The sequence below is a fragment of the Limanda limanda genome, chromosome 19, assembly GCF_963576545.1.
Source record: "Limanda limanda chromosome 19, fLimLim1.1, whole genome shotgun sequence".
In the NCBI taxonomy this organism is placed as follows: domain Eukaryota; kingdom Metazoa; phylum Chordata; class Actinopteri; order Pleuronectiformes; family Pleuronectidae; genus Limanda; species Limanda limanda.
This window is the reverse complement of record NC_083654.1, coordinates 9350980-9367005: the sequence shown is the minus strand read 5'-3', so window position 1 is coordinate 9367005 and position 16026 is coordinate 9350980. Positions and strand designations below refer to the sequence as shown.

Below are 16026 nucleotides of genomic sequence, written 5' to 3'. Positions count from 1 at the left end.
CTACAAGGTAGTTTCCAAGTTCAAACATTGCAAAGATACAATTTGATGATACTGAAATGTTCGATTGAACCACAGAATTTGCAGCTGCTACAGCAAAAAATCCTACTTATACAATATGATTATATCAATTATAACTTCATGATAATAATTATGAAATGTTACTCACATGGGGGATATTCCGCATTAAAAAAAATGACGCTTTAGATTTGGACTGAATCACAAACAACTAAGTCCTTCCTCCTCTTTGGTGCACCTTGCAGCTGGGATTCAACAGTAGGTGTCACATGGAACTACACTTTCTACATCACTGCAGTGAGGCAACGTTGTGTTTAACCTTAGTTTATGTTATAAAACTGGGATGATGTCAATATGCATGTTATTGGACAGCGGTAGTAGGTAACCTAGTCAGGTTCACCGAGCAGATGTGGCTCAGTGGGTAGAACACCATGTCCTCTAACTGCAGGGTCAGTGGTTTCACACCTGGCTCTATTAGGTCATATGTTCATGTGTCTTTAATTGACATACAGGCCACAGACTTTGTCCTGATGGTCACAACTATAACTGCATTTCTGAGAAGTCAATGTGGTAACAGGTGAATGTGTGAGCAATTTCCATTTCACATTCACATATTCCACATTTATTCAAATGTTTGTCAGGTCGGCTGCTTGTCCTTTACAAGGAGCGCTGTCAGTAGTCTTAAAGAAACTAGTCACAATAGCAAATACTAACAAAATATTATACAATGTATTTAGAATTTTTATTTTCCAAGCTTTCTTGAAGAACACAATGTTCTTGAGCAAGGAACCATTTCAAAAATATATGTTCAGTGATGTGTGACTTGGCTGGAAGCGATAGAGCCAACAGCAAGGAATGACTTGAATATTTATATGCACCTTACTGAATCAGGAATTTTGCACAGATGATGGACATATAATTGGCCCCTCTGTGTAAATTGTGGCCCTTTTATGGCTCCTGATTTAAAAAATCCTAGGTCTGCCGCTGCTGCTACTTTGTACTGCTTCAGTATAATTCATCAGGTATTGTTTTACTGTTTATTACACTTCCTATTAAGCAGATTAGGATTTATATACAAAACGGTGATCATTAAAGGGACTCTTACCTTTGTTGCATTTGAGAATTACAGCACATTCAAATCATCCCGCCTTCCTCCAATGCCCCACCCCCTCGTTCCCATCCGCGGTGTTTTTTTGAAGAAACTTTATTTACAAGCAGACTTACGACCTACTGCCTCCGCGCACGCACGTGAGTTTTTGTTTACCAAAGCAATGGATTCGGTAAGTTATATACATTTACATTCACATGCCTTGATGACGCGGGCCCGAATGCGCCACAAGAAGCAGACGGAAAACCTGCATGTCCATGCAGCAAACAGACAGGTCTGTCGGCCAATAAGGTCCTTCGGTCCGAAGAATTTTATTGGTTGAAGTTTTCACTAAATATTATGAGAGTGAAATAATTGTTTGTTTTTACTCCTGGTGGGTCTGTCTTGCATTTTAGAGTGTCATTACCTTATTAATACCAATTTAACCTTATCCAAAAAAAGTGTAAAAATGCAACAAAGGTAAGAGTCCCTTTAACAGCTTATACAATAAAAATGTATAATTGCATTTACTCAGTTTTTGTGTAATCTTGCTGCCAAACAAACAAATAAATAAACAGGGGCAAAAGCTCTCTGACTGGGGTCATTCTATGTAACGAGGGCTTTTATTTTCCACCGTTGAGCTCATATGTTGTGGAATCATTACTTCTGCTTAAGGAAAACTTGTGAATACCTCTTACCTGACGGCCAACAGAGGGACACTTGTCCACATGGTAGATTATCAGTTATCCAGGTCATGGTATCCTCAGGAGTTAGGAGTACTTCTCGTGTTAGAGAATCGTGGTGCATCCATACCTCTGGGTAACAGAGGGTCCCCATCTACATATCTGAGTGACAACTCCCTGACAGCCCTTAAAATGTTCCTTATCACCACTGATAAGCAAAGTGCCCCCCCCCCCCCCCTCCCACTCAAATGTTTACATTCTCCCAAGCCTGGTCCTCTGTATTTTACTTCAAATATTCAAACCCACATATATGAACTATAGGCACCTGCTACACTCACAAAGATAATTGGGTCATTACCTCCAATAAGGAGGTTATTTCCTCTGTATTCGTTATTTTTTAAAGGTTAATGCAAAAATTACACTTTTTTAAGCATAAGATTAGTCATGGCTCTTAATGAAAAAAATCTGGGTGATACTTATTGAGTGTGTGCAATTTGGTGCAGATCCATATAAAATCTGGATTTGGTGAATTTTAAAGTCGTTTCATAATGGTAGTTTTGGGCTTTAATATGTGTGATGGCCAGATATGTTTTTAAATATCGGTTTTTGGTCAAAAGGGTGTAGTTCGGTGATTTTTATGATGAAGGATTTAACACATCACTGAACTTCAAAGGCGCTGCTCTACATTAGACAGGATGTGGGGGGGGAATCACCTGCAGATATTTCAAGTTTGAATTATTTTGGGGGAAATCAAAAAGACAAGTCTGCTCATGTCCTGAAACACGCGCGCACACGCACTTACATAAGTTCATATGATCATGATTAAGAATCCAATGAGAGTGGGAGGAGGGACACGTGAATAAGAGCACAATCCCACCACTGAGCACTAACATCTGACCGCTGCCACCGAATCCTCCACAGTCCTCATCGCTCTCAGCTTACAACCTTAAGGTTTTCTGACTAACACGGAGACTGAGGTGGCACGATAAGACCCAGAGCTCGATTCCTGTCCGCGGTGGAACAGCTTTTACGCATAGCAACCAAGGTGCCATTCCATCGCTGACAGCTGGACGGACGAAGTCCCTAAACGCATCACAGTCATTGCAGAGCTGTCTTTCAGCTTAATTGAGGTAAGCGACAGTTTTTCTTAAATAAGGCAGGAACTGAGACATTGTATCTGCGTTTGCTGAGACAGAAAACTAGAGGAGGGGAAAAGAAACGTATCCTAATCGAGTGTGGTCGGGTATGATAGATAGTATAAAAGACCGTGGTGCGTTTGTTTTGAATTTGCGCTCAAAAATAAGTGTTCTCCTCTTTATGTCTTTAAATCCAAGGCATAATAACTCTCATACGTCCTTAAGGCTCGCGCGCGGATGAGCTCACCTTGCAAGAACGCGCAGAGGGCGGCTCGCCATCGTTTCGGGTTTGTGACAACCACGTTGGAAGCTTAGGCTGCCGGGAAATGCGTGCTCTGGCACACGTGTTGTGTTGTTGTGTGTGGGAGCAACTTTGGTTCCGTTATTTGAATACATAGCTCATACTTTTCCAAAAGTGTTACCTATATGATGATAATGCATTGGAGGTATAGAAACTATTATTACATAAGCATAAACTAGTATTACTCTACATTTGCTCTCACTTACCCCAGACTTAGTGAAATCCTTATAAATGCCACCTTTAATCACATGTATGTTGCTTTGTGTTTAGTCCAAAAAATGTACTCACATGTTAAATACTAACTCGTAGAATTTTGTATTTTTCTTCTTCCTTGGTCCGGATCACACTAAACAAAACCAAGATGAAGTATTTAGAAACAGTGTATTTGAGTTGAGAGAAAGGTTCCCACTGACATACGACAACCTTTCATCATTCAGTCCAAATGACTCAGCACGAGGCGAATTGGCAGACGTTGATCAGAATGAAAACCTGGTGGCGTTCTTGATCTCTTTCGGGTTATAAAACCTCCCGTGGCCTAAATTCTCTCCTGTTTTACATTTATTTCCTCTAACTGGATTCTTTTTCTGTCTCTCTGCCAATGTTGAATTCTTTCATGAACTCCAACGTTCCTCAAAACCAACGGCGGTTCTTCCCTTCATTGTCCCTCTCTTCCCTCACAGCACAAATCCTCATTTACGCCTGATTACTTTAAATATTTATGCTATGAAAGCTGACCCGAGGGAGTTAGAACGCTGTGGTGTGTGTGTCTGTTTGTTGTGTGTGTGTATGTGTGTCTGTCTCGTGTGTGTGTGTGTGTTTTTTTGTGTGTGTGTCTATTTGAGGTCAATCTAATATGTTAACAACATGCAGGGGACTTCCTCAAGGCCTCGTGAGTCACTGCCTACTGTTGGCTGCAGCACACAGAGAGGTTTTGGGTTACATGGTACTCACACACACCCACACAGGGGTTTGGGACTTATCAAACTTCTTGAGAGGGGAAACAGGGAGAATAACGGGAAACTACCTCTGGGGGTTAAGTGCTTTGGTAAATCTACATCAGAGCTCCTCTCTTTGCTCTTGGTGCCTTCCAGAGGATTAATTTGTGTCTCTTCCCTTCCAGCCGTCTGCAGTTTCACGTTTGCCTTAGCTATGTTTTCCAAGGCCACTGCCAACTTTGTCCATCAAATTGACCCAGACGGAAGCCTCATCCACGTGTCTCGAGTGAACAACTCATGCAAGCTGGTTCCCATGGCGCTCGTTGTCAAGCGCAACCGCATCTGGTTCTGGCAAAGGCCCAAGTACCAGCCGACAAATTTCACCCTCAGCAACTTGCTGCTGGGCGACAGGGAGCTCATTCCTGGTATGTAGGTGTGAGTGAGAGGCTGTTTGTGTTTTTAAAGAAATGTTCATTTGTATGGATACAATATATAATTTTGTTGTATTGAATTTTTCTTTAAGGGTGAATCATTTCTGTGTCATCAGGGGTGTTTGAGAAAGAGTTGTTGACCTACGAGGGGACGTTTGGAGACCAACTCTCTGGGAAGCTGGAAACCAAGGTGGGCCCTGTCGGTGGGACACTAGAGGGACGGGGCACCTGCGAGCTCCAATCATGTTTTGGCAAGCTGAAGAAACAGGAACTGGATGTGAAGAAACTCCTATGTGACTCCAGCAACAGGTGCTTTCACGACTTTAATTCTTTTAAGATGAACAGTGTGAAAATGTAGTGTGACATCAGACATTTTCCTCCTCATACCTCGACTACAGACATTAGCGGTTTCATCTACTGCACCAATTCATAAGATTGAATATCTCTTTCAAATACGCCTTTTTCGTGTAAATCTTTCTACATGCACGTAGCTGTTGTAAATTAGGACGTGTTCTCCTTTCCTCCAGGCTGGTGGACATGCAGCACGTGCTGATGCAGCAGCTGAAGAAGCAGTCAGAGGTGCTCGCCATAGTGAAGGAGCGGATCTTCACCACCGAATCCTGCACTATCACCCAGTCAAAAAACGAGAAGTACATCTTCCAGGCAGCACTCGGCCTGGTGGGAATGTTGGGGAGCTTTGTTAAGGTGGGTGTGGATGGGGTTGACTTCATATCTCTGCCAAGGAGGTTATGTTTTCACCCCTGTTGGTTTGTTTGTGAGCAAGATTGCATAAAAACAATTCAAGGGATTACCACGAAACATGTGGAAGTTATGGGTCAGGCAAGAACCCATTGCATGTTGGTGGGGATGGTCGTCAGTCTCACCTCACCTAGTTTCATAAGCAGCAAGAATGGCACTCAGTAGAGCTCATACTTCCGTTAAGTCCAAACAGTTCCCTTAAATCTCAAGATCCATTAATTACTACCTGGTAAAACTGTTAAAAAAAAAAGATGTGCAATTATTAGAGCTTCAATCCAAGAATATTGCAAACAATATCCAACTCTATAAATCAAAGCTTTGTATGTGTTTTTGTGAATAAGTGTTCGCAGGACAGCAACCACGTTGAGAAGGACAGCAATGTTTCTTTGAAGATCCCCTCTGACACAGTAATTGCGTACAGCATCCTGGAACTAAAGATTAAGAAAAATGGACACTACGGTAAGTGTGTGTGTGTGTGTGTGTGTGTGTGTCATTTACCACACCTAATGTTTCCTCCTCCCTGTGTTTATCTATGATGCTGTGTGTATTTTCAGAAATATGCCTGCAACCTGGCACAATCGGAGGCTTTGAGGGAGACTCGCCTGTTATGTCCTGCCCATCCTATGATCCCTTCACTGATACGGTGGATGGCAGTACCTGTCCTGTACCCGCCTCAAGTGCATGGAGAAACGGTTTGTGTCCATTCACAAAAATATCCAGTCATTAACCTGAAGTGACGGTTATTTAACGCTCCCCATTTTTTGAGGAAGTGATCATAGAGTGATAGAATTGAAGTGGGTTCCCTTTTCCTACAATACACAGATCCTATTGTGGTTTCTATGAATTGTTTTCTCTGTAACTTTCAAGAATTTCACCAGAATCCCGAAGGTTCATTCGACTCTTTTTAATGACAACCTGGGAGATAAACATCACATTTTGTTTGAATGTAAGAATGTAGACATTATGAGTTAGAGACAAAAGTATTCGCCAAAGTTTTATCGAATCAGCATCTATGTTTAAATTAATTATTTAATACCAAGCAGTCAAGCCTAAACACTGGGTGCTTGTTTGCAGAATGTCCTTCCTTTGTCATAGTAACATTTGTTCAGACGTGCCGTGTGCCATTGTTTTGTAATTGTATGTCCTGTTTGTGCTCCACACCATGTGATCATGGTATAAATGAAATAAGATAAAAGTAATAGACATGGCTTATACGGATGGTTATAGTATATGTTGGAGTTAAGTGTTAAGACCTAAAGAGCATTTCAAATGGTTGTCAGGGAGGTTGTCCTCTGAACCATCCAGTGAAGTGCATCCATCATACTGAAGGAAGATGGCTGAGGCTCATAACCACTGAATATTGTGTCTGTGTAGCTTCAGCTAATGACCTGATGCCGTGTTTTCTGGTGTCTTACAGGATCACAGGAGGTGGACCTGTCTCCCCTGGCAGAGCTCCCCCAGTTAACTCGGCATGCCATGATCAAGAAGCTCCAAGAGACAATGAAGGACAGAGCTGCGCTGTCATATCTGCAGTGTGTGGTGAGTGAGGCAGAGGAATAAACTTGAAAGTGAAATACTACTAAAACCACAGTTAATTACTCCCTGGACACTGAGGCTGGAGTATTTCCTCTTATATACTACAGTTCCTCTGTCTGAACATTATCTGTTTTCTCTATCGTCCTTATACTCTGTCTGTTAGCTGGAGGAGTTGTACGGCGGTGAAACCCTCGATACGGCCGAGCAAGAGGAGCTGCTCGAGAGTCAGGGAGAATCATTGTCCTGCAAAATGGAGCAGCTCAACTCAGACAACCACCCAGAGTGCAGCCATTCTGCCAATGCTGCTCACCTGCACGCAGCTCACCTGTTGGTCAGTGCTATGGAAGGTGAGCCGTAACTCCCAACCTTGGGGGATGTAAAAAAAATCGCCATTAAAGGAGCGATTAAAGGTAATAAAAAAAAATGTCTGCACTATAATGTGATCGTGTGGATTGTTCCTGCAGAGTTGTCGGATGAAACGCTGAGACTCCTGAGTGAGAGTCGTGCAGATTTTCTCTGGGCCTTGGACAAACTGGTTCGTTAACTTTTTTTTTTAATTTTGCACATCTTTAAAATGTATACAGGAATCAGAGCAAAAACTGTTTTTAGCAAGTTATTGAAGAAAATTTTAAAAGTTAAATTATCCATTGGAAACAATGAAATAAGAACGTCCTGTCCGATTTATTATTTGCATTTATTTTTAAGGTAACATTTAGTATTTTGCCAAATATGCTTTTTTACTTTGGGGAACATTGGATATTTGTTTGGGGGAATATGGTTGTTTTTTTTTCTTGTTGAGGGTTTGGTGAGAAGGTTGTTATCCCTCTTATGTCTGTGCAGTAAATATGCAGCCATTTAGCTTAGCTTAGCATAAAAGAATAAACAGATAACCTGGCTCCATTTGAAAACAATAATTCTTCCAACTGTAGCAGTACCTCAAAAGCTTATAAATGTATCATACCGTATCCCAATTGTTTAATTTAAACAAAAAAAGCTTTTGTGGGATTTCTTGGAGACGAGCCGAGCGGCTTTCCAGTTGTTAGGCTAACTCAAGCTGACTTGCTGCTGGCTTTAGCTTCCCTTTTCCCATTATTCTATCCTAAATTGAAAATTAAAAGCAACATTTACTATGATTCTACTCATAATAGACACAGCTAGTTAGCATAGCATCAAGACTGGACACAGCTGAAAACAGCTAGCCTAGTCGAAAAATAATTAAATCCACCTGCAGTGGCACATCTAAAGCAGACAAACAAATCATATTATTGTATCTCAAAGCTCCAGCCAGACTAGCTGTTTTCACCTTTTTACATTCTTTATGCTAAGTTAAATAGCTGCTGGCTATAGCTTCACATTTTCTACTGTCCCACCCATAATATTCTGTTTGTAGTGAAAGATGTCTTTAATGTACATATCTCAATTTTTTTATATTTCAGTTTATTTAATTGCATATTATGTACCTTCACTTTTAAGAATAATTATCAAGAAGTTAGTGAAAAATGTTGCTAGCCTGCGAACTCTGCTGACTGTAATGTCCAACTTGCCCTGTAGTAGTAGTAGTATAAGTACTAGTAGTAGTCTTCTTCTTCTTTTTCTTAAAATTGTGCCTTTGCATCAAAGAGCTGTTAATCTTTATTTCACCAGATGCACAGTGTGAGGGAGCGCAGCGGGCCTCTCTCCATCCAGTGTCTTCCCGTCCCGCTGCAGGACAACCAAGCTTTCCAACTGGCCGAGCAGCTGCTCAGCTCCACCAACCTGACGCTGAAGAGAAACGCTGAGAGCCTGTGGACGGAGAGAGAAGACAAAGCGGGAGTCCTCCCTCTGCTCCTCTGCCTGAGCATACATGGATTGTCCCTGCTGTTCAATGGGCTGAAGTAGTGCCCTGTTTCTCTTGTTCTTGGACTATATTCTGTCCATTCCTTTCTTTCTTTGTAAAGTTTATTGAACGTAACCTCACTATAGTTTATTGCGTAACATCTTTATATCATTGCTGATGCTGTTTTTATTAATATATAAAAAAATATATATTTGTATTACTTATTAGAGCAAGCGTTTACATTGTTTTATATACATAAATATAACATGAAACATGTTTTCTACTTGATCAGGCTCTTGAGATTAATAAGACGTTTATCTACAAATACTTTTTGTTCTGTATGAATCCAGTTTAACTGTTTTTATTTGTCAATCTTTTGTTCACAATGGAAATGTGTCTTATTCATCAATAGGTTGAGAAAACCCAGTGATCTCTGCAGCTTTTGGATCAACTGAAAATGAAATTCTCAGTGATTAAGCTTAAAGCGGTTTGGATTTCTTCAGTCAAGCGTAACATTTCATAGATTTGAAGTTTTTTGAAGCCAACGGTACACGAAATTGACGCCCGAAATTTGGACGGTGTCATGAACGGATTTGCTTTTTTTGATGAGGCTGCATAATATCGCCGCAACTGCTTATTTTCCTCATCAATCATTGTAACTGAGCTAATTGCATTTAAAAGAAATTTAATATAATTAATATTCCTTTAAATACTGCCATTGAAGGTTAAGAAACTGTGAGCTACTCCGCTTAAAGGAAGAAACCCTGTTTTTAAATGCATGTTGTGTATTTGCACACAGAAATTATTTTATAAATCTGCAGACCACTTTCTTTTGTCATTTGAAATTGTTATTTATGGTTGTTTGTGAAAAAAGCTTTATTTTATTTTATATACACAAAATATCAATACATTTTGATATTCGTATATTTTATTTTATTCTTTGCACTCAAGCTTTTGTCTGTGGCATAACTCTCAAAGTTTATCACTTTGTCGTTCATAAATGGGAAATAAAATATATTAAAATGTTTAACAATTGAACGTTTTTATTATCTTTTAACAAGTGTCAGTCTCTGGGTTACCAGTTGACAACGTTTTAGCCACATTTCCAACAAAAACTGAAATGTAACAAATCTTTCCACACTCCAACTCACAGGTGATACATTTGTTAGAATTTTTTCTAATTGTAATCACAAAATGAAGGTTAAGGTTAGATTGGGTTAGGTGGTTTGTGAGATGGGGATTGTGGTTAGGTTAATACTACCGGACTCACTCACCCTGCCAACAAACATAAAGCAATAACCACGGAATTTTGTTGTATTTTTTGTTTTAGTGTATTTACAAGCACGTGTGTGTGTGTGTGTGTGTGTGTGTGTGTGTGCGTGCGTGTGTGTGTGTGTGTGTGTGTGTGTGTGTGTGTGTGTGTGGGGGGGGGGGGGGGGGGGGGGGTGCGGTGCGTGTGTGTGCGTGTGTGTGTGTGTGTGGCTATTAACTGCCGCGTGACGTCGCTGTTGTTGCTGCCCCAGCCGTGACGTCAATCTGCTGCGACACTCGTGTGTGCCTCCTGCTCCTTCTTCTCATGCATCCAGTCGCACAATAACACTGGCGGAGCGGGAGAGGCGCCTCCGGTCTCCGAGGGAAAGAATCCACCGAGTTTAACACAATCAACACTTAGCGAAAATGACGGTTTGCAACTTTTTCCTCCAGGGTCGCTGTCGTTACGGCGATAACTGTTGGAATGAACACCCGAAGGGAGGAGGTAGAGGAGGAGGAGGAACTGGAGGAGGAGGAGGAGGAGGAGGAGGATTCAACAACAACTACAGCCGCTCCTCTGGTCAGCAACAGCCCAGAGGAGGCGGTGGAGGTGGAGGTAAAACTAACGATAAAATGAGTTTAAATGACTTCTTCTGCCAGTGTAGTTTTTCTATAGCAGATCTGCTGTGTGGAAACACTTCCTGTTCCTCATCCATTCAACATGGCGCTGCTTTGTTTACTTTCGTTTGGAGCCACTCCGATGTGTTTCTGTTTCCTATCGTTAGCGAGCTAGCAAGACCTAAATTTCAACTGAAACATCAAGTGAAAATAAAAAATGATGCTGATAAACAGCCAGAATATTCAAAGTTTCCACACAAACGAACATCACAACTGTCCTAAACCACATCAGACCTGAACTGGAAACTTGGTTTTGCAGCAAGACATTTATTGACTATAAAAAACGAGACACAATGTAAAATACATACTAGGAGATGTAGGCAAAGAATGTCATAGATTTGGGGAACAAATCCTCACTTGATCGTACAAGTGTCAAATAGATACAATAAAAACCAGAATAGTTTTGCGTTAACACGCCAATAAACAACAAACGGATGCAGATGAAGACATAACCTCATTGCAAGAGACCAAAAGCACAGGGCAGCTAAACACAGTGAGAGTCAAGAAATTCTAAGATATTTTAACACAAGTGTCTGCTGTTGATCAACTTCCAAATATAATGTAGGTCAGGCTACTTTTATTAAAGCATGTCAAAATATCAAAGATATATTAGGAGAACTTACAGTTTGTACAACACGCGGCATTCTCTATCCTTAATCCTCAATTCTGATGAGAACACACCGAACACACACTCAAAAGCCCTCTTGTGGCTGTTAAAACAGAGACACAGAGGAGGACAGCCATGCTACCAGTGGGCAGATAGAAGTGCTGCAGTTACAATATGGAGGATAAGAATTAACTGCAGGGGTTTACCACTTCATTAAGATGGTTTAACTTTGGTATTTGTGCTTTTCAGGGTTTGGGAACAGAGTTTGGGTGAATCCTGACCAGCAAAAAGGAAGTTACATCCAGCCTTCATCCTTCTCGTCTCAAGGAGGCGACGACTGGGGCCGAGGAGGACGTGGAGGAGCGGACTGGGGCAAAGGAGGAGGAAGAGGCGGGGGGAATGACTGGGGCAGAGGAGGAGGAGGGGGAGGGGGGAAGGACTGGGGCAAAGGAGGAGGAGGAGGAGGAGGGGGGACTGACTGGGGTAGAGGAGGAGGAGGAGGAGGAGGAGGAGGAAATGACTGGGGCAGAGGAGGAGGAGGAGGAGGGGGGACTGACTGGGGCCAAGGAGGTGGAGGGAGAAGAGATAATGTGAAGAGCGCAGAATTCAGCTTCTCTCAAAACAGATTCTCTGCTCTCGATAGTCCTACCACCTTTAACAGGGGAGGAGGAGGAGGAGGAGGAAACGCTGGTGATGAAGATGATGACAAAAAACTGTAAGTCTACTTGTGTTTAACTGAATGTCCGTCTGCCGTTAGAAGTTAATTTAATGTGATGCCTGTGTCATGATCACCCAGGGAAGTCATTCAGATGGACATGGAGATCTGGGAGAACTCGCACCAGTGGTGCCTCTCGTGTTATTCTAACTCCAAAGCACCTTTATCTGGTCAGTACCGAATATAAGTTCATCACATGATTTCTGATGTCATTTGTGAGCCCAACTCCAGTAGTGCGTGACGTGTTTATCATATCAATCAACGAGAAATTTGATTTTGTATTTTCTCCAGGTTTCACCGATCTCTCTCAAGAAGAGCTCAGGTTGGAGTATTACTCCACAAGAGCCTCGGGGGATCTGCAGAGCTACGTAAGTGAAGTGTTACTCATTAATGTCGTTCCAGATATTGTTCCGCAGACCACTAAGAAAGTCAAGACAGTGCTTCAATAGCTAATGTGAATTTAAGGGGTGTAACAGTCCACAAAAATCACCGCTGACATAGTGATATTCAGGATCCGGTCAGGTTGGGCTTTCTACTCGATTTATTACACTGTACGTGCATGTCAAACCTCGGCGTCGGGCGTGGACACAAAATATAGAATGCCTGTCTGGCTCGGTTAGTTTTCAAACAGCTCTTCGGATTCAGATACAAAACTGTGGCCCGAGCCACACTCTTGTTAATTCTTCGGCCGGGTCTGTATCGTTAGCAAGAGGCTTGTGTTTCATTATTTTTGTCACACAACCTTTTATTAATCTAGTGTTTGTAGAAACTTTAGATAATAAGTAGCAGATATTTCAAAATGTGTTAAGTCTAACAAACATGTTTTATGTGTTTAGCTGAATGGCGTCAATCAGTTGCTCAACCAGTGGAGAAGCAGAGTCCAGGAACTGAAGGTTATGAATCCAGCCACACGCACTGCTTTGGTGAGACACACACACACACACACGCGCGCGCGTACGTACATGTGCAAGAACACTCACAGAATATGTTTTGCTAAGATGTTTATTTACTTCCCTTGCAGCTTGCAGAGTTAAACAACCCAGCGGCTCAGGCACCTTCAAGTGGCTTTGGTTCATCGACAGCGACGGGATTTGGATCCTCAACATCTGACTTTGGAGGCAAAGGTGAAGATTAAGCATTGCTTTTTAAAATTATATAAAAGATGTTTCACGTTTAGGAAAATATTTTCACAATTGTATGAAGCCCAGCCCTTGAATGCATTTATGATTTGCATTTATAGAATACAAATCATAAAACAAGCTCATCAAGGTCTTGTCTGAACGTTATTTTTTTTTAATCTCTGATGACGTAGGCTTTGGGGCTCCATCGCAGGCCGGCAGTTTAAGCTTTGCTGCCGCAGGTGGTGGAGTAGCTTCCTCGGCTGCACCATCAGCCTCAGCGGGATTCAGTAGTGCCATAGCAGCTCAACCAACCTCAGGATTTGGCTCTTCTTCTGCTCCGTCAGCTTCAACATTCTCTTTCGCGGCTCCGAACACCGACAAACCGGCAGCCGCTTCAGGATTTGGCTCCGCCTCTGGGTTCAGCTTCTCCTCCACAGCAAATACTGGAGGAGCATTCGGGAGCGGTTTTGGGACAGAATCGTCCGCTGCAGCCGGAAGTGGCAGCGCTTTTGGACAAATGAATGGAGGGTTTGGGACAGCCGCTGCTCCACCTGCAGCAGGGGCCAGGCCTGCTGGCGCTGCGCCGGACAGTCTGTTTTCACCTGAGGGCAATCTGACTCCAGAGGAACTGAATGAGTTCAAGGCTAAAAGGTTCACGCTCGGTCAGATTCCTTTGAAGCCTCCTCCAGTTGACATGTTGGTTGTATGATATGTGGGGAATGTGTGTGTGTGTGTGTGTGTGTGTGTGTGTGTGTGTGTGTGTGTGTGTGTGTGTGTGTGTGTGTGTGTGTGTGTGTGTGTGTGTGTGTGTGTGTGTGTGTGTGTGTGTGTGTGTGTGTGTGTGTGTGTGTGTGTGTGTGTGTGTGTGCGCGACATCCTAATACCTCCTTCAGTAACATCCCAGCCCCTTGTGAGCAGATAACACATAAATAATTGAATGTATTAATGAAGGATTCAAATAGAGACTCATTGCAGTAAAACATATATAAATCTTGCATCCACCTATAGTGATTAACAGGAGTGTTTGTGAATTTTTGTTCCCCCAACAGTAAATAAGCAGCAGATCTAATGACAGACTGATGCAGCATCAAATCTGCCTGCGTTTATGTAATGTGTTCTCAGGCTGCACTGATCAGAGCACATATTAAAAGTGAGGGATGAGCCTTTAGATGCCTGCGTGCACACGCACACAGCTAAACAGATGGTTTTACTGGGAATCTTTTACTTTCTCTGGAGTGCATTAAGGCAATTCAATCATATTAAAGAAATGATTATGTTTTTTCTCATCTGACCTGTTGTGTTAAATAGTGAGAATTGTTTATCTACCTACCTCCTGGGGACTGCTGGGTACTCACAGGAGGGGAGCAATGACATTTGAGTTGAAACACACACACACAAACAGACAACTTTTACTTCTATCTCTGTGAGGACATTCATTGGCATATTGCATTCCCTAGCCCCTTATCCTATTGCCTTACTCTAACCTAGGCCTTATTATAACCCTAAAACCAAATCTTAACCCACAAACAGACATTTGGTCCCCATGAGGTCTACTGATTCTGACAAAGTCAGTGTTTACATCTTTTAATCATATTAAAATATAACTTTTAAAATTTGTATTATTTTATCAGCTGTCTTTGAATTTCAATGTTCTATATAATTTGCTTCACTTAATTGAAAATTATGAAATTATTATAATTAGTATCAATATGTTATTGTTTCAGAAGCACTTGGAAACTTCTCTTTTAAAAGGTGTTGTGTAAATAAAGCTATTAATACTATTAATATTGGACAGCATAATCAAAACCTTATCCTTAACCTCAACCAAGATCAGTTCTTGTCTAACCCTAAACGTAACCAGGACCTCACAACCGATGATTTGTCTCTTTAAGACCAGGCTCTGGTCCTCATGAGGTCCACTGGTCCTGACAAGGCCAGTGCTGGAAAATGATGAGGTAACAAAAACGAGCACACACACACACCTTTCATGCACTGTACACACGTCTCCTTCCTCTCCTTCTCCCCCTACCTGCCCCACCTTCCTGTAAAATCACAAAATAGACTGTAATTCAATAGACTCTGACCTGACTCCAGTCACATTCACCAGACACACGGCGTATATTGTGCTCTTACACGTTTAACACACATTTCCATAGGGGGAAACAGGGCCGTCTGTCTTGTTTATTCCCTATTTAGACCATGTCCTGCAGCTGTGTATGTATGTCGAGCTGGGAGTGGATCAATCCTTTGAATTATAACCCCTGCCTGCAGCTATTGAAATTCCTCCCACCTGATCAGCACTTATTCTTTATGACACACACTGTTTAAATGCACATCGTGTTCATTGCTAGAGCTGATGACAGCAACAGATGCTCCATTCACCGCTTCTCTCTCTCTGCAGAATGGAAATGAGCTGATTCGAATTCACTGAACGGAAATGAGCTGACTCAAATTCAGTGCCGGGTATTAATGTTTGGGGGGGGGGGGCTGATTCCAGTCGACCCTCCTTACTGTTGCAACAGAGAAACCAGGCTTAGTAATTGAAACAATGACTCCCGGGGTAGAATTGATTGTGTTGGGCCACAGCGGTTCGCCTATGGGAAACAGGGCATTGATCCAAGGCTCCTGATTTATGCCTATTTGAGTGGCTTGCCGCATGGGTGACCGAGTGGCACATATTTCACCTGGAAGGGTAAGGAGCTGGTTTCTGTGCTGTGCGTTCATGGGTTCCAATCAGGACCAGGGCACCGTGTTCCTCCTCTCACAGTAATAACACGCTGTGTTGAGTAAACATTGTCAGAGCAGAGAATATATGCACTGTGTTTGAGAGCAGACCAGAGCGAGGCCGGGTTAACTTGAACTTAAGTGGACCTAAGTGGCACTGAGAGGCTGGACAGAAAATCACGTTACATCACATCCATTTTATCTGTGTGTGAAGAACCTGCCGCATGAGCA

General features: G+C 42.2%; 2 protein-coding genes across 2 annotated transcripts; both read left to right on the top strand.

Annotated features, from left to right (window-relative positions):
- Window positions 1-2760: 2760 nt before the first annotated feature.
- Window positions 2761-8864, top strand: LOC133026355 (gasdermin-E-like). Its single transcript, XM_061093244.1, has 10 exons — window positions 2761-2915; window positions 4343-4582; window positions 4705-4897; window positions 5116-5293; window positions 5689-5806; window positions 5902-6039; window positions 6765-6886; window positions 7047-7230; window positions 7348-7418; window positions 8528-8864. Exons 2-10 carry the CDS (start codon window positions 4372-4374, stop codon window positions 8759-8761), a joined length of 1449 nt encoding a protein of 482 aa, XP_060949227.1. The 5' UTR covers window positions 2761-2915; window positions 4343-4371; the 3' UTR covers window positions 8762-8864.
- Window positions 8865-10277: 1413 nt separating this feature from the next.
- On the top strand, window positions 10278-13805 carry nup42 (nucleoporin 42). The gene is made up of 8 exons (XM_061092688.1): window positions 10278-10566; window positions 11485-11643; window positions 11770-11950; window positions 12032-12120; window positions 12242-12318; window positions 12787-12873; window positions 12972-13074; window positions 13263-13805. Exons 1-8 carry the CDS (start codon window positions 10377-10379, stop codon window positions 13778-13780), a joined length of 1404 nt encoding a protein of 467 aa, XP_060948671.1. The 5' UTR covers window positions 10278-10376; the 3' UTR covers window positions 13781-13805.
- The last annotated feature ends 2221 nt before the right edge of the window (window positions 13806-16026 follow it).

Bases quoted from the DNA above. Each gene is read 5' to 3' on its own strand.
- LOC133026355 (XM_061093244.1), top strand. From the start codon at position 4,372: ATGTTTTCCAAGGCCACTGCCAACTTTGTCCATCAAATTGACCCAGAC. The intron at 4,898-5,115 runs GTGCTTTCACGA...CCTTTCCTCCAG, and splicing joins CTATGTGACTCCAGCAACAG to GCTGGTGGACATGCAGCACG. The intron at 6,040-6,764 runs GTTTGTGTCCAT...GGTGTCTTACAG, and splicing joins CTCAAGTGCATGGAGAAACG to GATCACAGGAGGTGGACCTG.
- nup42 (XM_061092688.1), top strand. From the start codon at position 10,377: ATGACGGTTTGCAACTTTTTCCTCCAGGGTCGCTGTCGTTACGGCGAT. The intron at 12,121-12,241 runs GTCAGTACCGAA...TATTTTCTCCAG, and splicing joins CTCCAAAGCACCTTTATCTG to GTTTCACCGATCTCTCTCAA. The intron at 13,075-13,262 runs GTGAAGATTAAG...CTGATGACGTAG, and splicing joins ATCTGACTTTGGAGGCAAAG to GCTTTGGGGCTCCATCGCAG.